The sequence below is a fragment of the Maniola jurtina genome, chromosome 20 (assembly GCF_905333055.1).
Source record: "Maniola jurtina chromosome 20, ilManJurt1.1, whole genome shotgun sequence".
Classification (NCBI taxonomy): Eukaryota; Metazoa; Arthropoda; class Insecta; order Lepidoptera; family Nymphalidae; genus Maniola; species Maniola jurtina.
Window position 1 is genome coordinate 7301625 of NC_060048.1, and position 22940 is coordinate 7324564.

Consider the following 22940-nt stretch of genomic DNA (forward strand, 5'->3'; position numbering starts at 1 on the left):
TGTTTTAGGTTTCAATATCGATGTTTATGTCAAACAGACAATAAGTCTGTGAAGCTTTGAGTTTTGTGTCTGTGGTTTTAACAGCAGCGGTGGTGACTGGTGACCTTAGTCGGTTTATAAATAAACATTTTAATTATTTCATTGATTTAATATGTGCATTATTTATCTCTATTGTGAGAAAAGATGGGCGAAATATTTCAACAGTATTTTGGTGTAGTTTTGAAAGAAATGGAGTAGTTTAAAGCGTTATCACTGTCGATGTTGGCGTCGCCGTCTTGTTTTTTGCGATCCAGCTTACAAAATAAACCATGGCAGGGGATACAGTTAAAGTATTGGTGGTGATTGATCCTATGCCCAACATAATCTCGTGCTCGAGTACGTTTACTGCTGAGGAGTTGTGCATTGTTTTGTGTAAAAAGTACAAAATTCCTCCACTAACGCGTACGCTGTTTGCATTGAGGATTAAAGGCACGGACTATTTCCTCAAAGATAACAGCAAAGTTCTTTCGAGTTCACGAGATTACGAACTGAGAATACGGTTCAAGGTGAGACCCCTGAAATTATCTATTTTATTAACATTAGTCTTTATTATCAAGTTTTAAATTCAATTAATTATATTATTCGCTACTAGATAGTGCCCGCGACATCGTCTAATGGCTTGGAATTTTATAGATTATATTATATAGAATATAGATGGTCTTCAGATACTCCAGGTCTTTTATTATATGCATTATGCACACAATATCACATCTCATCAATCCATTGCTACTTTGTGAGTTGCTTGAAAGATAAACCTTTAACCAAACACTAGCATTTATAGCTACAGTCAAAACTGTATGAAACAACATCATTTATAGTGTCATTTTGCTTATAATGACTAAAATATAAGTCCCGGCTATTCTTCTGTTTTTCGTAGTATAAAAGATTTTCTTAATCAGTACTAGATTCACTTTATAGTTGAAAATACAATATTTTTTTTAAATAACATTATAATGATTTAAAATATTGATATTTCAACTCATTTGCATAGATTGTGGTCATGATGGGACTACTTAAAAAATTTCAATTCCTTTTTACTTAAATACTTATTCAATGCCAGATGATGCTAGAGATTACCTGCATAAGTTTAGATTTTTCTAAAATCCTGTAAGAGCTCTGATTTTCTGGGACAAAAAGTAGCTCATGTTCTTGCCTGCTATGTAAGTAAAAGCTATCTTTGTGCCAAATTTTGTCAAGATTGGTTGATTTTGGTGAGCCGTAAAAAGCTAGCAGACAGACACTTTCACATTTATAATATTAGTTCAGAGTATAGATATCATAATTATTTAGTTCTACTAATTTTAAGTTTTTAAAATTTAGCTATTGGGAACAAGGATGTGAATGGGTTTTCTTTTTAGATGTCTGGAGCAGTCCTCAACCAGGGAACTGTTAGCTAACTCATAACTGATCGTAGATTTAAAGTTTATTTGAATAAAAAATCTTTCTATTTCTATTATTACATGACTGTCCACAGGTACCTCGACTCAGTCTTTTGATAACACTGGATGAGACCACATATGACTATTATTTTCAACAAGCAAGAAATGACGTAAATGAGAACAAAATACCAGAAATTAAGTATCCAGAACATAAGCAAGAGCTGCTAGGTCTTGGTATTGCAGATATGTGAGTGTAAAATGTGTTTTTTCACAGTATCGTTTTTTGTTAGGTGCATACCTGCCTCTTGATAATCTTTGTATTCTCTTGGGCTTTCTCAATACTTGGAAAAACCTACGTTTGTTTTGAAATCCCACTCAAAACACTGCTAAATTATGGCGAGAAAAACATTTGTGTTAAATCAATTTATTGAAGTGTACTTTATAAGGTCTATATTAGTCTATATAAGTTCAAAAAATTACTTGCTTCACAAAGAAAGTGTTGGGTTTGTATAAACATGCTAGGTAACTAGTCATTATAAATTACTATATGATGCCGGCGACTTCGTCCGCTCGGATTTAGGTTACTTAAAATCCTATGGGAACTCTTTGCTTTTTTGGGATAAAAAGTTGCCTATGTCAATTTCCGGGATGCAAACTACCTCTGTACCAAATTTCATATAAACTGGGTAAACCATGAAGAATCCTGTGGGAATTCTTTAATTTTCCGGGATAAAAGGTAGCCTATGTCTGTCTACGGGATATAAGCTAACTATGTACCAAATTTCGTCAAAATCATATAAACTGTTGGGTTGTGAATAGGTACTCGACGGGCAAACAGACACACACTTTCACATTTATAATATTAGTAAGTATAGTATGGATTTAGTAGCATTATGTTCAAGTCAAACAATTGTCCATAAAATATAATCAACCACCTGTCCAAGAGACAATGGGCGCACTGTGATAGTATCCAAAGCAAAAACAATATGTCATGTGGACAGTCATAACAGATACCTATTGTTTCACATCTTTCCCATATTTAGTCTAGATAAGCATTTTATTTATGATTGTAAATTATATTCATTAAAAGTCAATTGTAATCAGTATCTATATTTCATGAAGCAAAGGATATAAATGTTTCAATATAGAATATTTATTTTTATATTATATTTTGAATATAAAAATAAACATTTAAAAGAAAGAAAGAAAAAAATTACTAACATCATTGTGACCCACAATATGTACTATTATAATACTTATGTATTTACTTAGAAGTTAGCCTGGCGCTGGTAGTTGCTCAAAGAAATTAATATTAAAATAAAAAAGTATAGTTTTAGATACTCCTAGTGTGTGCTATTAAAGTAATTGATATATTTATGTTTTTTTCATTGTTTCATAATTTAGTAGCTTAGTAGTTCATGTATGCAAGTTATTAAGTACCTTTGATCATCATAGTATTGTACTTTATTTTTATTTATTTAGGTATATAAGATTTTGATGTATTTGTAGCTCTGTAACATTTTTCGCTTGTTGCAGGACAAGAGCTATATCGGAAGAGAAATTGCCATTAAATGATGTAGTTAGAAACTACAAAAAGTATATTCCGAAAGTGATTGTAAGACGACACGGCCCCTTTCCTAAGAAATATGCTCATGACTATTTGCCACAGCTGTGTTCTGTTGGACACAATGTCAAGTAAGTTTTAATGAACTCCAGAATTTTCAAGTCTCGATAGCTCAATGGTTGAGGAGCGGACTGAATTTCGGAAGGTTGGTGGTTCAAACCCCACCCGTTGCACTATTGTCATATCCACTCCTGGCACAAGCTTTACGCTTAATTGGAGGGGAAAGGGGAGTATCAGTCATGATTAGCATGGCTAATATACATATATTTTTTTAAAATTTATAATTTACTAGCAGATGCCCACGACTTCTTTCGCATGGATATAGGTTTTTTAAAAATCCTGTGGGAACTCATTGGTTTTCCGCTATAAAAAGTAGCCTATGAATTAATCCAGGGTATAATCTCTCTCCATTTTTACATAACAACATTGAAAAGCAGCAATATTTACTTAGTTCATTAAGCACTTATTTCTGAAATACCAAATTATGTACATATTTCAGCTACATAAAAAATCTGTACCTGCAACAATTATATGGGCTAGCGCCTAATTACCTGGCAGAAGAATTCGACAATGTTCTGTGGCAGAACGGCAGTGAGGTAGTCCCCGTGAAGGTTATTGTTGCACCATTCCACCCGCATCAGCCTGGGATACGGCTATATAATACTGTCAAAAGAGAGGTGAATATGCTTCAAATCTAGTTTTCCTTACCACTCTACTGTGGCAGAGTGGTTAGGTACCCCAGTCACATTTATGTTACACTAGAGGATGCCCGCGACTTCGTCCGCGTGGATTTAGGTTTTAAAAATCCCGTGGGAACTGTTTGATTTTCTGGGATAAAAAGTTGCATATGTTAATTACAGGGACGCAAGCTACCTCGGTACCAAATTTCATACAAATCGGTAAAACGGGAGGGTCTTTAGGAATCCCGTGGGAACTCTTTGATTTTCCGCGATAAAAAGTCCTTCCCCGGGACATATGCTAACTCTATACCAAATTTCGTCAGAATCGGTTAAACTGTTTGGCCGTAAAAAGGTAGTAGACAGACAGATAGACAGACACACTTTCGCATTTATAATATTAGTATGGATTGATATTCACAAGATATAATAATAATATAATAGTAATATGACTGCTACAATGTCACGATTGCAATCACCTTTGACTGGTCATTATTGTCTATATTATATATGTAACCAATTAAATTGTTAACCAGTTAAATTGTTATTAAATCTTCCAGTGGTTTCATGTGTGTGCAGTAGAAGAGTTAATATACTTGACAAGAAATGCAGATAACTGTTTGGAAGTATCGAGACGAGGAACACCATTGTTTTTCACATTCAAATCTGAGGAGCAACTCTCGTCATTCATATCTCTGTGCGATGGATATTATAGGTAAGTATTCATATTATTCATACCACATAATAAGGCCACATTTCCACCAGGGTTCTCCGAATGGAGATGAGCAGCAAAGAATGTGTGGAACTGACCATTAGGAGTCATCATCATCAAACCATCGCCGGCTCATTACTGAGCACAAGTTTTCCAGAATGAGAAGGGTTTAGCTTTGCCCATCATGCTAGTTAAGTGCGAAATGACAGACTTCACACACCTTTGAGAACATTATGGCGAGTCTCAAGCTGCTTGCCTGAGAATACTCAGGAAATAATGTTGTCACAGTTCCTTCACAATGTTACTGTTAAAGCACCATCATTATCGCCAACCCATCACGAACCAATCACTGGCCAGTGATGAGTTGGTGAGGATGATGATGAATCTGCTTCCTTTGTCCTATGTCTGTCTCTCATTAACTCTCTCAGTCAATGGAAATAATCTGCACTGAACAATGATTCCCTTTGTGTCGTAGTCCGCATGGCTAAGGCTGAGATCTATAGAGCGCACTTTGACTTTGCTCAGACTTAAGATTGAGTTAAAACGAGACAGAGATATATCTCTCACATAAATCTGTCTCGTTTTAACTCAATCTTAAGTTTGAGCAAAGTACACTCTATTGATCTCTACCTAAGAGTCTTGACCCCTACCATTGATCAATCATTGATTCTCGAGGTTCTGCTGAAAATGAAAAATTAATAATAAGCCCAGACTTATTAATAATCACTTTATTAGTTTAAGTAAAGCTTCTTTTTTAATTTTTTTTATCTAAGAAACATAACATTGTTTCAGGTTAATGGTAAAATGGACATTTAATCTCTCCAAAGATGATGAAACTCCATCATTGAAGGAACTGCAGAGGATAAAATGCCATGGTCCAGTTGGGTAAGCTGCAAAATATTATCAACTAGCTTAACTTTTTTTCTGTTACTTCTTAGGTGTGATATAATTAATAGCATATAAGGCTAGCACTTGGTGATATGATGTGATGTATCAGTGAAAGAATTTACAGAATCAGATCATTAGTATATCAGACAGTAAGATAGATAGCTTGAATTTTTTCAGAAGGGTAATATGTACCATTTTACAGTTCTATAAGTTCTAGTATGGGTTGCCTGGAAGAGATCCCTTTAGTGATAAGGTCGCCCTTTGTTTTTTTTAAGTGTAGTATTCTTACTTTTTGTAATTTTGATAACAATAAAGATGTTTAATTAAATAAATAAAAATGTAATGAGTAATAATGAATGAATCATTTTTTATGGCACACCAAAATATGAGTAACTGAAAATATAGTAAAAATAACAATAGTATACATATAATATTATGTGAAAATAGGTATAAGAGAGTGTTTGTTTATTTATTTAAGATTTGTTTAAAGATCTTTGTACTGTTTTAATTGAAATAATTTCGTCCTTAGTGGTGCGTTTTCCTACCGAAAGTTGGAAGAGAAACGCGGAAAGAAACATGGCTGTTACATCCTGAGACAGTGCCAAGATGACTACAATGTATATTACTTGGACGTGTGCACAAAGAACAGGTAAGTTAGCATAATTACTTATTTCTTTCTTTTGTCAGTGATTTGTTGATTTTGAAACCTATAATAAGCATTGACTTATAATAGTAGGTGTAGACGAGGCTGGGAAAATTATTTTGAAAGCTATATTTAAAACTGTAATTGGACGATTTCTATGCATTAAATATATTTTGAAAATTTACTAAGAGGAAGCTTTGTTATCAATATAGACCTCAAAACAGTATTTTTGAAATTTTTGTCTTGATATTCTTAATTTCAGTACCACAGAAACATACAGATTGGAATTCAAAGGCCATTGTTACATATTCAACAAAGAGGAATACTTCAGCATCGAGAGGCTAGTCAGTTGTCACCAAAACCCTGAGGGTAGAATATTTCTAAACGAATGCATACCTCCTTCAGAATATGGTAAGTAAATAATTTGAGCAATGGACACAGGTTACATTTTGTTCTGGAAAATCAAATCACCTCGCTGGATTTTCAGTTTTATTTTTTGTGAATTTTTAAAAATACAACATTTTTTTTCTTTTTTTTTGTGGTAAGGTTTCAGTAATCATCTATTACCTGTCTTCGTTTTTGTTAGCGTTCTGGTTACACGTGTGTATTTTCATATCCCTCTGGTGTTGGCATCCCATTGCAGGGTTAAGGGGCATGAGACGGGCCTGCCCGCGAAATTCAAATTTAATTTGGTTTTCGCAATTTGTAAACTAATACGACAACGTAGGCTCATGGCACTTTAATTGCGTCAATGGCAGTGTCATCCTCACAGGGTTATATAAAAATCTTTACTTGAAAGGGTCCAGTTTAAGAAATTAGCTCTAGTATCGACTATTCTCACAAATTAGTCGATACTAGAGCTAATTTCTTAAACGCTTCCGCCTTAAGAGTAACTAGTACCTCATTATTTAAAACAATTTTTGTAGACAAATCGCAGCTACTATTATGTGGTGAGCCGCTAAAGAAAGGCGTCCGGATCGATCAGGCAGAATTACAAGAGATATTAAAGGACAACAAAAGTCCTAGATGTCTTCCGAACAAAGATATCCTACTATATACAGGTTAGTTTATATTAATTAAATAATACTATAGGTATAGCCACAGTTCACGACAGATAAAGCGTCGAGGCTTAGGCGTCACTATGGCATACTGGTAGCCTTAAAGTAGCCTTGTTTTACTATGATTTCATGTCACCCATAGCCTAATATATCGTTGATTCAGGATTAAATACGAGAGTTCCCTTACTCTAGTTCACTTTGATATAGTGAGGTATATGTATAAAAGAGGAGGTCTTTCGGTGGAGCCGTGCGGGAGGGTGACAGTTGTCACAAGTTGACGAATCACTGAGCTCTCGCATCACATCATCACACCCCTCCCGCACCGCGTCACTGGCAGGCGTCAAATGTTAGTACATTTGACGATTGTAGCCCTTAAAGTAGCCTCGGTTTTCTATGTTTTCACGTCACCCATAGCTTAATATTTGACATATAGTCGATATCAAACCCAGAGTCTCTCATTCTAGTTGACTCTGATATAGCGCATAACCGAGGAGGCTCCAGCGGTCGAGTGGTGCGGGAGAGTGACAGCTGTCACAAATTGACAAATCACTAAGGGCTGTGATGACGTGACGTCATAACATCCCCCCCCGCACCGCTTTACTACCGCAGAAATCTAGTCACCGTTTCTATTCTAGTCTATGCGTTACACCTATAAAATGTGTGTGACAAATGAAACTGTTTGCGAATTGAATTTCAAATGTTTTTTGAAAACATTTTAGAATTCAATTTCGAATGTTCTTTGAAAATATTTTTGCAATTGGTTGGTGTCTCAAAATGGTTAACAACCCACTGAGATTTTTGGCTCTATCATTTTTGTATAAGATTATGTAATAGAGAAAGCGCTATACTAACTTTTTTCCGTGGGTAAAGTATATTCAAACATGGCATAATTATTTTAACTGAACTTTGAACATTGGATTTTTAGGTTCAGAAAAGGTTGGCTCTGAGAATATAACAGCGACGTACAAAGCGCTGTGGAGGCTTGATGAGACTAAAAAGTTGCTAGTCGCATTTAAGACTCTTCAAAGGGACCGAGCTAATGACTATTTGAAAGTAAGTAGATGGGATAGTATCGAGATCGTAGGTAAAAATTTACTGGGGAGGGATTTATAATTTATTCAGTTTACTTTATTTATTTATTAAAAGTACTTTAGTGAACGAAGTTGTAAATTAATGAGATCAGTTGTATAAAAAACTAGATGATGCCCATGACTGCTTTGAGGAACTTTGAGATTTCGGGATAAAGTTCACTCTCCGAGATACAAGCTATCTTTGAAACTTTCGTAAAAAATTGGTTGGGATTTAAAAGGCCTATCGCCTTTAAAATCCCATGGTTGGTCCCATCTTTTATTTTCGGAGATAAAAGTAGCCTAGTCCATCTCTGGTAGGGCTGTCTGTAACTTTCATCAAAATCTGTTGAACAGATGGTTTATGAAAAGGTAACAGAGACACACTTTTGCGTTTATATAATATTAATATAATTACATTAATTATGTTTATAATGAATCGATTGTTGTTGTTGATGTTTCGAACGAAATTGTTTCAAAGTATATTTTCACAGGATTTTATCGAATTAGCGAGCAAATGGGCCTGCGTTCAGTCGAGTTCGATAGTCAGACTATACGGCGTGACTCTCAGCTCACCCACGGCTATGGTGCTCGAATTTCTGCCATATGGACCATTCGATGTTTATCTCAGGTATATCATTACTGTATGTTTTTACAGCAACTACTAACTAAATTTAATCCCGCGATTTCGTCCGCGTGGACTCAATAAATTTTAAACCCCTGTTTTATCCCTTCAGTGAACCGCATCTCGTGAACCGCATTAGGTAGAGAGTTGAAAACAGAATGTGTATTTCTGTTGCCGCTATAACAACAAATAATAAAATTATCAAAATAACTGCCATAAAAAAAGTTTCATTTCTTGTATGATAGTACGGAACCCTGTGTGCGAGTCCGACTCGCACTTGACTGAATTTTGATAACATCTCAAACCCAATTACTTTCATAAATTGCCCCCTATGAATTTATATACACAAATCTTCGTGTATGTGTCGCCTCCCTTCCTTTAACTTTGATTTATTTGCATTACCAGGAAAAACGAGGAGCGTATAAAACCCATACACCTGAAAAAAGTAGCGGCGAACTTGGCGAGAGCGTTATGGGACCTGTCCGAAGCCGGGGTAGTCCACGGCACCATCCGCTGCAGGAGACTGCTCCTGTCCTCGCTTGAGGCTGACCGGATCATTGTTAAACTGTCTGGGCCCACCCTGAGGCAGTATACACCTCAAGAGTAAGTATACATTGAGCAACTTCGTTTATGCAGAAAAATAGTAGCCACGAATTACTGGCTAAAACTTTTTGGGGCCTGTCCGAAGCCACTCAGTTGTCAACACTGAATGATAGTCACTGAGCCCATTTGACATTGGTTGGTTCTACATTGCTGCTTCATTGAGTAATATTAAAATATTTTTACGTAGAAACCCTCCAGTGGATTAAAAATAAATTTTAAATGAGCTCGGTGGATATCATTCGTGTTGACACTGAGTTAGCGAATAAGTATGCTATTCTGTGAACGGTGGCTTATGAATTCGCAAAGTAAGTTTAATAAAATAGGGCTGAAAATGATTTTATTCAGATCTAAATGCCAACGTATGATATTAGCCAAAAAATCTCTGGATTTGAAAAATTACCCAATGTTCAAAAAAGATTTTTAAAAAGCCTATTTGTTGCAGTGTACATTGGATGCCGGTTGAGTTCTTTCCGGACATGAGTCTCGCTAAGAGATCGGTCGTGGGTGACATCTGGGCTTTCGCCACGACCCTATGGGAGGTGTTCTCGTATGGACAATCTCCTTGCGACACGAACCCTGTGCTCACCGCTAGGGTAAGAAATAATTTACTTTAGGCTTTAGGACTATCTTTCCAGCAGGAAACCAGCTTTGGGCGAAGATGCGTAGCGAAGTATATATGCATTAAAAATGGTGGCTTCAGAACAGCTGTTATGTTTGGCGGCCATTTTCGGTGGAATTGACGTTTGAACGTTGCTACCGTTCAAAGTGAGTTACTCTGAAGTCGCGCCTAAAGAGCTTTTATTTCAATTATATATTTTTATAATAAAGGGGATAGCCCAATGGTTAAGACATCGGCCACCTATTTGGAGGGTCTGGAATTCGATCCGAAATCCTCTCACTTTTCAGTTATGAAACTTTAATGGTTATTGAAAACATCGTGAGGAAACCTGCATGCCTGAGAGTTCTCCATAACGTTCTTAAAGGTGTGTGAAGTCTTTCAATCCGATGTGGTGGATTATGGCTATATTCTTATCATTCGGAGAGCTCAGCTCTGTGCTCACTAATGGGTTGTGATGGGTTTTTTTGTAACTAAATAGGCATACGCTTGCCTAGAAGGTGCCTGTATATGATGAGTACATTGGTATTGTAGAGTTACGAAATGGGCGATCGTCTGCTCCGGCCGGCGCGATGCCCCAGCGAAGTGTGGGCTCTCATGCGGCAGTGCTGGCAGACTGACCCGCTGCGGCCGCAGGAGATCATGCGAGATATGAACCACATGCTGCACAGAGGTATTTAAATTGTGATTCATGCTTATGACCCATCATCTATCATCTTTGGGGCTACGTAGGTCCTTACATTATATACTATAATAATATACTATAATATATACTGTAATACTTTAAAGACCATCTCCAATTGATTGTGATAGCCACAAAATTTATTTTATAAATGCGAAAGTATGTCCGATACCTGTTCACTGCTCATTCTTTTAGTAGTTGAGATGGACATAAGCTACTTTGTATTCCAGAAAATCTAAGAGTTCCCTCAGGATTTTTAAAAACCTAAGTGCACGTGGATTAACACATGGACGAAATCGTGGGCCTCACCGATTTAGTACAGAGATAGTTGCATTCTGGAAAAATAACATTGGATTTCTTGTATTTTACGGGATAGAAAGAATTTAAACCAGAAAATAAGTAAGTGTTTCTAGGGGATTTTTGAAAAGCTAAATCGGACGAAGTCGCAGGCATCATCTGGCACTAATTAATTACTATGTAAGTTATTCTAAGTTGTATAGCTAGTTTTCGATGTCTAACATTTTGCGAATTATAGGGGCTGGTGTATGTTTCACATGTAGAAAAATCACATGATAAAAAATTAAAATGCTAATGAATGTTTCAGTCAGCCCCGATTGTTACATTAATTTAAATTGAGACAAAGTTTTACCGTTTAATGCCTCCCAAACAGGATGCACCTATAGTGACAAATTGATTTTCCAGAATATATGCCAGTGCACGAATATGAAGAACCAAAGATATCTCTAGACCACATGGAACACGCAGAAACGGTTTCAAGTAAGTTTTCACGATTGGCGATACCTGGCTAGTTAACACCCTACCGGCAAAGCCATGCGGCCAAGCGATGTAGCGTTCCGGTATTATGCCGTGTAGAAACCAAAGGGGTATGGGTGGAATGAAAACTGCCATACCCTTTCTAGGTTAGCTTCCGTTTTAGACTGCATCATCACTTACCACCAGGTGAGATTGCAGCCTAGAGGTAACTTGTATCTGAATAAAAAAAATACATATCACTAAAAATGATGAATGAGATCGTGCTCATTTTGATTGTATTGTTTTAGGTGATAGGTTTATTCCGAGTGAAAGCGATGCGGGGAGTAACAAATCCCTCATCTCTATGGACAGTAGCGCAGCTTCAATGAATGGCACCATGTCTGATCAGTATGATAATCCGGTAAGTTATTGACATTTACACAATCTATTAAAATATTGGTTATTAATCTCATAAAACATGGAGAATCGTGAAGAAGTTCAAAAATTCGACATAAACACTAAAGTAAAATTTCATTAAAAAGGGGAATATTAGTCATTTAACATGGCTAATATTCTTTTTTTTTTTAAAAAAAAGAAAAAAGAAAAAAAGAAATTAAAAAAATATTATGTCAGGCTTGTCAGATTTTAAAATTGCTGCAAGTTTTTAATCTATCGGGGAGTCCCCACTTCGATTGCCATGTCGACCTGTCGCGAATTTTAGGTAAGAGATCCAACAACAAATTCGGACTTATTGTTCGATTGCTAATATTTCGTCCGATTCGTCCGTATCGATTGCCGAGTTTGGCCGATGAATTCCGAGTATATTGTGCGCGAGCTGTAATCCAAAATAACCCTTCCAGTTCGCGGACAACAAAAGTTCCAACTCCCTCGAGAGTATGAACGCACTAACGTACGCGTTACGCAACGAGATGCTCGCGAGCCGCAGCAGCCGCAGCAGCGCGTGCGGCGCGGGCGGCGCGGACACGCCCGACGACTTCGCTGCGTTAGCCGCGCCGCGCCTCATGGAGTCCATCGTGTCGCAGGGCAAGACCTACCTCGTCACCATCACGAAGAAGATCGGCAGCGTGAGTGACGTAGTCTACTCTCACTAATCTCTCACTAATATTATAAAGGCGAAAGTTTGTGTGTATGTATGTTTGTGTGTGTGTATGTTTGTTACTCTTTCATGTAAAAACTACTGGACGGATTTGGATTAAATTTGAAATGGAGAAAGACTTTACCTTAGCCAGCAAGTAGTTTTTAAAGCAACAAGCAAAGTAACAGTAAAGCAAACAACCCAGTGTGTTGCATAACCCAGTGCATTATCACTATTGCTACAATCGCTATTGTTGTGATTGGCTGAATTTGTAGTATTCTTGATGCAACAACAAAAACAACATTTTAGTTGACAATGAGAGAGTGCGAGCCAATCAGAGGTGATTGTGATTGTCACACTGTGATTGTGATTATCAACTAGCTGACGCCCGCGACTTCGTCCGCGTGGATTTAGGTTTTTCGAAATCCCGTGGGAACTCTTTGGTTTTCCGGGATAAAAAGTAGCCTATGTGCTAATCCAGGATATTATCTATCTCCATTCCGAATTTAAGCCATATCCATCCAGTAGTTTTTGCGTGAAGGAGTAACAAACATACACACACACACATACAAACTTTCGCCTTTATAATATTAGTGTGATCTACGGCGGTATGCCGCCGTAACTCAATGAAAGCTCAAGTATAGCAAAAAGAAGCCAGAGAAATGGGTCTACTTTAGATGAATCGTATATTTTTTTGTAGGGTAATTATGGCCATGTCTTCAAGGGCTGGATGGAGCGCGACAACCAAGAATCTCAAAGGAAAGAAGTAGCTATTAAGAAGTTGACGCGACAAGAGTCCGAGCGAAACGGCAGTTTATATGAAGACTTCAAAAATGAACTTGAAATTATGAAGGTAATCTCTTTGAATACAAGATCAGATAAAGATGAAAATGTATAATCTATTTAAGCGTCTTAATTTATACTTAGGTTGATTCTAAAATAAAAATCTAAAGGTGCTTCCACATACGCCATTATCCGCCATATTTAATTTATGAATAAATCTAAATCTAGTGATATCATTAGGGCCATTATTACAAGGGTTCTAGCGAGATTAGAGAACAATCTAAAGCCACGCGGTTGAAGTCTCGGGCATCATCTATAAAAGGAAAAGCTGACTGACTGACTGACTGACTGACTGACTGACTGAGTGACTGACTGATCTATAAACATACAGCTCAAGCTACTGGACGGATCGGGTTGTTTGGCATGCAGATAGCTATTATGACGTAGACATGCGCGAAGAAAATATTTTTGAAAATTCAAAACCTAAATAGTCCAAATAAGTACTTTGTATCTTTTAGTCGCTACAACACATAAACATAGTGGAGATCCTCGGTTACTCCTGGGACCACGGGTCGGATGTGCTGATAGTTATGGAGTATTTAGAGGAAGGCTCTCTCAACTACTACCTCAAGTTCCAAGGCGATAAGCTTCGGATATCGCACTTGATTAAATACGCCAAAGACATCGCCACGGTGAGTTTATAACTAAGGCTGAAGCCACACGATGGTTTCCGGTGCGTTGCGGCACCGCACCTCTGCTGTGGATTTGAGTATTGGGTGCCACGAGGGTATTGCGTTGCCGGTCAGCTCCGTCAAAAAATATGGTCTCTCTGGTCCCAAGTCCATTGCGCGTGCGGTGTGGCGCCGCACGACATTGTAACGCATTGTATGGCATTACACTTATATTATAAAGACGAAAGTTTGTGTGTATGTATGTGTGTATGTTTGTTACTCTTTCACGCAAAAACTACTGGACAGATTTGCCTACAATTTAGAATGTACATACTCTTGATTAACACATGGGATACTTTTTATCCCGGAAAATCAGAGTTCCCACGGGATTTTTGAACACCTGTATTCACGGGAATGAAGTCGCGGCCATCAGCTAGTGGTACAGCGATTTCTATGTAGGATGACTCAGCGGCACCGCTCAGGCGCCGCACCGTCATCGCATCGTGTGGCTTCACTCTTAGTAACATTTTATTCAAAAAGTTCTGTCTTGGACCTATTGTATTGTCGACACACATGACTGTGGTAAAAGTGCTATCCCTCTTACTAAATTGCTGGTCTCAATGCATGCTATCCTTGCCACAATGTTCATTGTTTGGAACGACTGTTAAGGTTGAATCTATAGAGCGCGCACTTTGACTTTGCTTAGACTTAAGTTTCAGTTAAAACGAGACAAATTTATACCAACGGTATATAGCTGTCTCGTTCTAACAGTGTCTTAAGAGCGTTAACGCATGACCCTGGTTGGCAAGTTTAGGTATTTACCCGAGGTTCTTTGTTTGTTTCCGTGAACGGACGTACCGAGTTCAGTTTAGTTTATAACAAACCGTTTTGATCCTAGACGATTTTCAAACGGATTATTTTTTCAATATTTTTAAGTATGTGGTGTTAGTTTGTCGTTTTTTTAAAACAGTGATGTTTTTTAAAACAGTGTATTGTCTTTATAGATTAAGTACGAGTGAATAAAACTTATAATTGTAGTCAGTACTTAATACTAATCTTTTATATACTTGTGTAAGTATAAGAGAGTCAAGAAATTATACAAAATTCAACTTTCCTTATACATATTCACGAAAATATGGTTCCCTTATCATGCACAGTATAAATAATTACACCTACTATATTAATTTTCACATATATATTTATAAAGGCTGGTAAAATAAATGTGAAATCCGTCTAAAATTTAAACAGTCTTAAATATTTAATTTGCAATATTATCGAAAATATAATGCAATGCTACTAATACTCATAAAGACATTGAGCAATTTCTTTTCAAATTTTATTGTTAGTACTAAATCGTACTTACCGTAAGCGCAAAACAATGGACAGTACAATGAAAGGGATTAACAGGTACAAAAATGCAGATGTTACACTTGAGTAGGTATTTATTTATCAAAAATAAGTGCACTGCTACGCGAGTCAACTAGGGATACAAAAACAAAATAAGATAAAGTTCAAAACTGAAAGTACAAAAACCCACCAACTACTTTTAAAGACTTCACCGCAGATGATTGATTTATATTTGAATATGTATAAATCATTAAATACGTGTATTCGAAATTTTCATAGTAACTGCTATGATTTGATATCGAACTCAATCCATCTATTTCAAGTTTATTTTTTCTTGATATACATTTCTTTTTCATGTCTTGTGTAGGTAATACCAATTTCGATATACTTTTTGGGTTTTGTAGGTTATATCTCTTACATTCGTTTTGATTATGATAAGTTCTTTTATGACATATCGGAAAATTTTATGACATATGACAATATAGCCTCTAACATACGGAATGGTAAAGCTAAGCCAAAGAGAGATCTCATTTATCAAAATTTAATGTGCTGTTTGACAGTAATAAGTGAATTGATGAGTCGATAAACAAACAAACACGCAATACAACACGTGACAGGTTGTGATGGCAATCAAGGTAGGGATGCCCCGCACACCCACACAATCCCTGGGCTAATCCGGTGCGGGATAGCGCGGGTGACGTGCGGGTGTGCAGAACGTCCCCCGCCTCATACCTCGATTGCCATCTCGACCTGTCACGTACTATACATAGCTGCCGAAAACTCAGTCCTCCCTTAGTTGGATAAAGAATTGTTTTATTCAAAAATAAAACCATCATAAAGATCCACGAGGGATGACCACGTGCAAATGATAGTAATTATCCTATTGTTTCGGGTGTTATGCTAGAGTGTACAATGTATACAACCAAAATCTAAATACAAAATACCGTACTAATGCTGTAAAAGACAATAAACTAATGCTATTATGCAAATGCAAAAAAAGAAATAATGGAATACAAGAAACCGCGCTAATGCCATAAAAGGACGATGAATCATCAAAATTTTATTTAGCGGCTAGGACAAATAGCAAGGGTATTGGCATATAGCATTGTCAGCCGGTAATAACTGTAAAACTATAAGCCTTTAAGAATATTTAATTCTGAAAAGTTATAATTCTAGTCAATAACTAATTATACAAAATTCAACTTTCTGTTTATTTAAAAAACATGGTTTTCCTTATCACAAACAGTATAATGAAACCTTGAGTATTAAGTTTTACAAATTTATAAAAGCTTTTGAAATAAATGTCAAACCCATGTAAAATTTAAACAGTTAAAAATTTTATTTTTAGAAATTATTAAAAATATAGATCAATGCCACTGCTCTGATAGGCATTAATCTATTCTCTACCGAAATCGCGTTTTACAATCTTTTCAAATTTTGAAAATTAAATTGTTCCCTTTCAATGAAAGGGAACAATAGATACCAATGCAGCTATTTGCTCGAGGCAATACTTATTTATTAACTAGCTGATGCCCGCAGCTTCGCCCGCGTGGATTTAGGTTTCTAAAAATCCCGTGGGAACTTTTGATTTTCCAGGACAAAAGTAGCCTATCCGTAATAGCACGTCCCCGGGATGCAACGCATTTCTGTACCACGTAAAAACATCTAAACGGATGATCCTTTAAAAATCCCGAGGGATCACCAGGATTTAGGAATGCAATTCCTTACAGCATCATATAAACACAATTTAAAAACATACAAAAAGTTTTTATCTATCTTTAAGAAAAAATAGCGAGTATTAAAAATACCTAGTATTGAGAAGTGATAGTCGCACTACAATTTCAGGTAAATTGTAAATAATCCGATAACAATTGCTAAGCAAACAAGCGTTACGTCCGCTCTCGGAGAGGCCTCGGCCGGTACTGAGTTCCTAGTTCAATTTACTACTGCTCGTTGCACGGTTTTGTAGTGTGTTTCAAGATTATTTTTTGGAAAAAAATATTAATTAAATTTAAATTTTTTTTTTCTGTATATATTGCCAATATGTTCTTCTTTAATGAGTACTTAGTTTTATTTATAAATGAAGATAAATAACCCACCTAAATGACAGTTTTATGTGTCTGTAGTTTTATGAAATTATGACTTTTTTGTTTGAATTTTTATAATGTAAAAAATGCCAAACGAAAGATTTGGTTCTGTCATCTTATTAGTTCAGGACCTTTTCTTTGGTAAATATATTTCTTTGTGAGAATCTACCAAGTAACTTTTGATGTAGTGAACGTCAAAGATGACACGAAATCCAAAATTCAGTAATAGTCTTTTGGTATTTTAGGCAATAAAAGATAAACTATGAATAAATTGCAAAATGTTGTCTGTCAATTTAATAAAACAGGAGATATTCTACAAAGTAGTATATAAATGTTTTACATAAATGCAGTGTTTAATAAAATATAGGGGGGCAAAATAGCTTAAGAATAGCTCATACCGGTTCAACACTCTTAAGTCTGAGCAAAGTCAAAGTGCGGTCTGTAGATCTCAGCCTTAAATTTACCAATTTATTTTAGGGTATGGACCATGTATCAGCTAAAAACGTTGTACATCGTGACTTGGCCACGAGAAATATCCTAGTAGTGAACAAATATCACGTGAAGATATCCGACTTTGGTCTCGCCAGGATTATTCCGAAAGAGGAGAACGCGTACCGAATTAAGACTGAGAGATTATTGCCTATTAACTGGTGAGTATCAATTGTAATATTTACAAGTCAGAATGGTCCATAACAGCAGTTGGCAACAGGCGGACCGCGGTCCGAAAACGGACCTCGAACGGTCGAATCTTGGACCGCTGAATATTTTTGATCTTTGAATGATTGAATTACAAATTTTGACTTTTACACATTTTATATGATTATATGCACTTTGATAGGATTATAAATTTCGCATTTGCTGTCCCTCACGTGAACCAAACTATAATAAACTGGCTCAAGACCGTCAGCGTAATTTTTCACATTTTTTTTCTCGACCGTGATAAAAAATAGACGAAACTAATCACGCAAATTAAAATGAAATAAAAGCAGATAGTGTGATACCTAGTACGATGATACGGTACCCTTCGTTTGCTAGTCCGACTCGCACTTGACCGGTTTTTAGATACATACTAAACTTTGAAGTCTGAACTTTGTTCTGAGTTAATCCTTTTCACATAACAACTTCTATGTGTGGTTGATTTTGCTTACTGTAATTTGACTGAAAAAAAAATGTCTTGTTTAGGTACGCCCCCGAGTCAGCCGTGAAGCCGTACCACTTCTCAACGATGAGCGACGTGTGGTCGTTCGGCGTGACGGCGTGGGAGATATTTACTCGCGCGAGACACGAGGTGCCCAAGTTCGACGTGGATCGGCCGCGCGAGAGGGCGTCCTGGTAACTCGTTTTATCTCTCACTAGCTTTGAGCCGCAGCTTCGTCTGCTGGTATACTCAATTTATAGCCACTATCAATCTGAGATAATGTAACTATCTATCAATGAAAGAGTTTCCATCCTAGTTGTTCTCACTAGTTTGAGTTCGTCTGCGTGATATACTCAATTTATAGCCAATAGCGCTCGGAGATAATCTATCAATGAAAGAATTTGCCTAATCGGATCAGTAGTTCCTGAAATTACCCCCTACATAAAAGTCACAAAGTAACGAAGGAAACCGCCAAAATGGTACTAAACCATACTTGCTTTGTTTCACTTTGAATTGATCGTTATTCGAATTATTTCGATATCGTATAGGATCTTGTTAATTAGCTGCGATATATAACAGATTATTGGCTCTTATCATTTGTATGGGATTATGTAACAGAAAGAACGTTATTCATTCCGCAGATAGGGTATAGTATAGGTACAGGGTGTACAAGGCAAGTGATCCTCAACATTGACCTTGTTTTTGTCCGTGTTTGTTTCAGTTTTCAAATACCAGAAGGCTGCCCTTCAGAAATATTCAGGCATCTAATGAAAGACTGCTGGGCCCTCGACCCAAACATGCGGCCAAAGTTCATAGACCTCGTGCATATGTGTAAGCGATTCATGGACGAATACAAGTGAGCTGGTTTGCACTTTATTGCATTGCAATAAGACTGGATTTACCTTGATATGACCTGCTACTTTGGGTCATACCAACATACCAAAGTGGAAAAAACGTCGCTAGGCACGAAATTATACGAAAACGCATAATTCCATTTACACTCCTACCACCCAGTTGCGGTCAACGGCTGTCGGGATTCTATGGCCAATACCCATCGCATGGCGACCACCGTACATAAAGGTGGGTCCACACCTGCGTACGCGCGCGAACCTTGCACACAACGTCTATCCGAAGTGGCGTTGTCTTTGTGCGCATGTGCATATCATGTATGTGATAACTCCTAAAAACTCATGAACATATGCACGCCATGACTTGTACAACATGAACGCGAACCTCTGGTGAACACATCCACATATTTTTTGTGGTTCGTGCGCTGTGCAGGTGTGGATCAGCCTTTTTTATTATAAATTTTTAGTCATTTGTGGCTGCAGCCTGCGATCTTTCACACAGATCCACTAGTGGTCAACATTTTGATCTCTGTGACATGGTTTTGGTGTGGTCCGTCTGAACAAACATAAGAAAGAGATTGATTTCTCGACTATTCAGATGCCATTGATCTTTGAGTTTTTAGATATATAAGTATAATCATGGGTGATACCTTTTGTTTTACAAAATGGACAATATTTTTTGTCAATTATTGAATTGAATGCTAGCTTTTGTGGGTGATTTCAACCGAATTCTAAGTTTAAAAAGTTTCATAAACCCCCTTCGTTCTTCCGGAATAAATTAATGTCCGTCTCAACGATGCCAAATTTCGTCAGGATAGGTTCATTGGCCGAGCTATCAGAAATTGACGGACAGAGAGGCTCTTTCTCCTATTTGTATAATAATATTAGTTAAGTGAACTACAGGACAACGAGTTTGCAGTAAAGGTTGGGTCGAATTGTGACGAATTTCTCGCAGGATATGGAGTGCGATTCGCTGTGATGTTGCCAACTATAATCAAATCAGCAACTCTTTAGTAAAAATTAAAACGCGCGCTTAGTTAGGAGCTTATGACATCATAAACAATTGACTTCCTTTTTGTAGTTTAATAGATAATTTAAAAATGGTTATCGATAAAACTAACATCGGGCGTAGATTTTACGTGTTTTAGAAGCCCCTGTTCAGTGCTGCTAAAAATAATTTAGTTTTGAGATAGGCATCATCCCATTGTCACGTGTACATACATTTGGCAATCTTTTTTTTACACCCTGCGCGGAATTCGCTCCAGTTCGACCTAACCTTAAATGCGTCAGTACAAAGGCCCGAAGCGGCTTCAATGTTATAAAATATATACTCCTAACTAAGTTGGCAATAGGTTTACATCTGAAAAAATAAATATATGTGTTAAGAAGGCCTTGAATTTCAAATCGTAATTCGAACAGTGCGCGTGGCGATGAAAAGTAATTTTAAAAAGCTCAAAGTCTGCAAGTTTTAAAGTAAAAAAATGCGCCACTGAGGATTTTCTGCCACGTTTGCATCATTATTCCTCGCGCGTCCTATCTTAGGCCACATCATCACTTTCCATCAGGTGTGATTATGGTCAAGCGCTTGCGTAGAATGAATAAAAAAAAACAAGTTTGTGTAGATTACCAAATCCCCAGTGGTACGTTTTTTGTGATTTACTTTTGTGCCAGTCTGTAATCCACCCAGTATAAATGCATACAGTATAAGACCCTTAAGAGAAGTCATTTTAGCGCGCTACCCAGAGCTCTTAATACTCAATACTGCAACAACAGAAAGAAAAAAGAATTCAAATGAGAACCATTACTTGTACGTTTGTTAAAGCAGGCTACGAATGAACTTCTCTTAAGCCGTTCGTATAAAATGACAGATTTAAGGCAACGCCACGCCATGTTTGTTAACTTAAAAATCAACGGAATTACAGCCTAAAATTATTTCCGGTTTGCAATACTACAAAATGAATAATTTTCGTTACACATATCACTCGTTGCACAAACTCACACTACAATATTATTAAACCAAGATGTAATATAATAGTGTTTTTACGTGTTTTTGTGGTTCCTTCACGCATTTGCCTTACTTTGCTTTACATATTTGTAAATATTTGTTTTTAATACATAAGTGCAATCAAATGAAACGACAGATTATGTTTACTTCTTTTGAAGTAAATTAATAATACCTCCATGCAATTATAATAAGATCACATTAGATTTATTTATTTTATAAGCAGTTATATTATAGACACTTCAAAAGCCGAGAGCCTGTAGGCAATTTTGAAGCGGTGCTTGGATAAAAGCAGAAAGTTGGTTTGGGCGTTTTTACGCGTTGTTTGATTATGGCAAACTAGATCTGCAGAACTAGTATGTGGTAGGTTCACAGTTTTTTAATGTTAGGTGGAACAAACTCAACTATTTCGGGTTTCCTTACTCATACGTGACATACAACGAATACTGTCTAATTTTAATTTTTACGACCGGGCATTTTCTTATGTTGTTGTAAATCAATATGTTTTCAAATTGTAACTGAACCTGTAGATAAAGTACATTTTTGTAATGTTTCTAAAACATCTTTAAACACGCCTGGCACCTAAAATTATGTTCTGTTAGAAACGCTTAGCATTTTTTATATCGGTAAATACATATATATTTTAATTTTTGAAATATATTATAAACGTTTTTAGTTAAAATATTTGAACTATCTCAAAACTTGGGTCATTCTAATCTAGTTTACCATACACAAGTACCAACCACCTTACAAACATCTTTGCATCAAGAGCCTCTTCACAAATTCCCACGTGGTCTTGGGCCACTTGAAGTAATGAATGAATGAATTGGTGATCGAAAACAAATTATGCATGTAAATCTTTTATTTTTTATGACAACAGATATATTAATTATAATATGTACTTGCCCCTAGAATTGTTATTTTATTGTGACTGTGTTATGTCAATTTTAGAATATAATAATTTTAGTGTGAGATAACAAAAATTACGAGTTTTGTCTGATACCATTCTTAAAGTTATGATTGGTTTGATACAAAATAAAGTCAGTTAAAAATTGTAATGGTGCTTATTTGATTATACACAACAAATCTCTAAACTAATTAGACTAAAAGTAGTGTTAGAATTCTGTGCATAGAATATTTTGAAACAGTCAGTTTACTTTGGTTTGTGTTCAACCGAATATGCACCAATGTGGCTAATTTTATTGCACATAATCTCTAAACTTAACTAAAATGATAGTTCTAAATGTATTGCTATCCCTTTTATACCACTTGTTGTAGACAAGGATACCACTAGGTTTAGAGATTGTGTTCAACAGAATTAGCTAGAATGAATCGTCTAACATCTCTTATATAATATAGGTGTTTTCATTCGAGAAAGTATGAATTCATGACAATGTAGTTTTAAGAACAAATTATACTAACGGTATGTCCTAAGAATACAACGAAATAAATAGTCTGTATCATTGATTTATTTTAATAACTCTATTTTATAACTTTAGGAATGGTCACGGACATAATTTTCGATTTTACCAAAGATGATATTAAATTATGTTTTAATATTGTTATATGGAAATACAATTTTATTACTTATAGGCGTAATTA

The 22940-nt window shown here is 36.3% G+C and overlaps 1 protein-coding gene across 1 annotated transcript; it reads left to right on the forward strand.

The window, feature by feature from the left end:
* Positions 1-81: 81 nt before the first annotated feature.
* Positions 82-22940, forward strand: LOC123875692 (tyrosine-protein kinase hopscotch). The gene is made up of 22 exons (XM_045921678.1): positions 82-545; positions 1514-1665; positions 2955-3113; positions 3542-3719; positions 4280-4434; positions 5224-5316; positions 5849-5968; positions 6225-6373; positions 6889-7023; positions 7946-8073; positions 8582-8718; positions 9118-9315; positions 9758-9908; positions 10466-10604; positions 11316-11390; positions 11675-11787; positions 12227-12451; positions 13163-13315; positions 13764-13937; positions 17828-18000; positions 18533-18682; positions 19210-22940. The coding sequence occupies exons 1-22, from the start codon at positions 309-311 to the stop codon at positions 19346-19348; spliced, it is 3333 nt and encodes a 1110-aa protein (XP_045777634.1). The 5' UTR covers positions 82-308; the 3' UTR covers positions 19349-22940.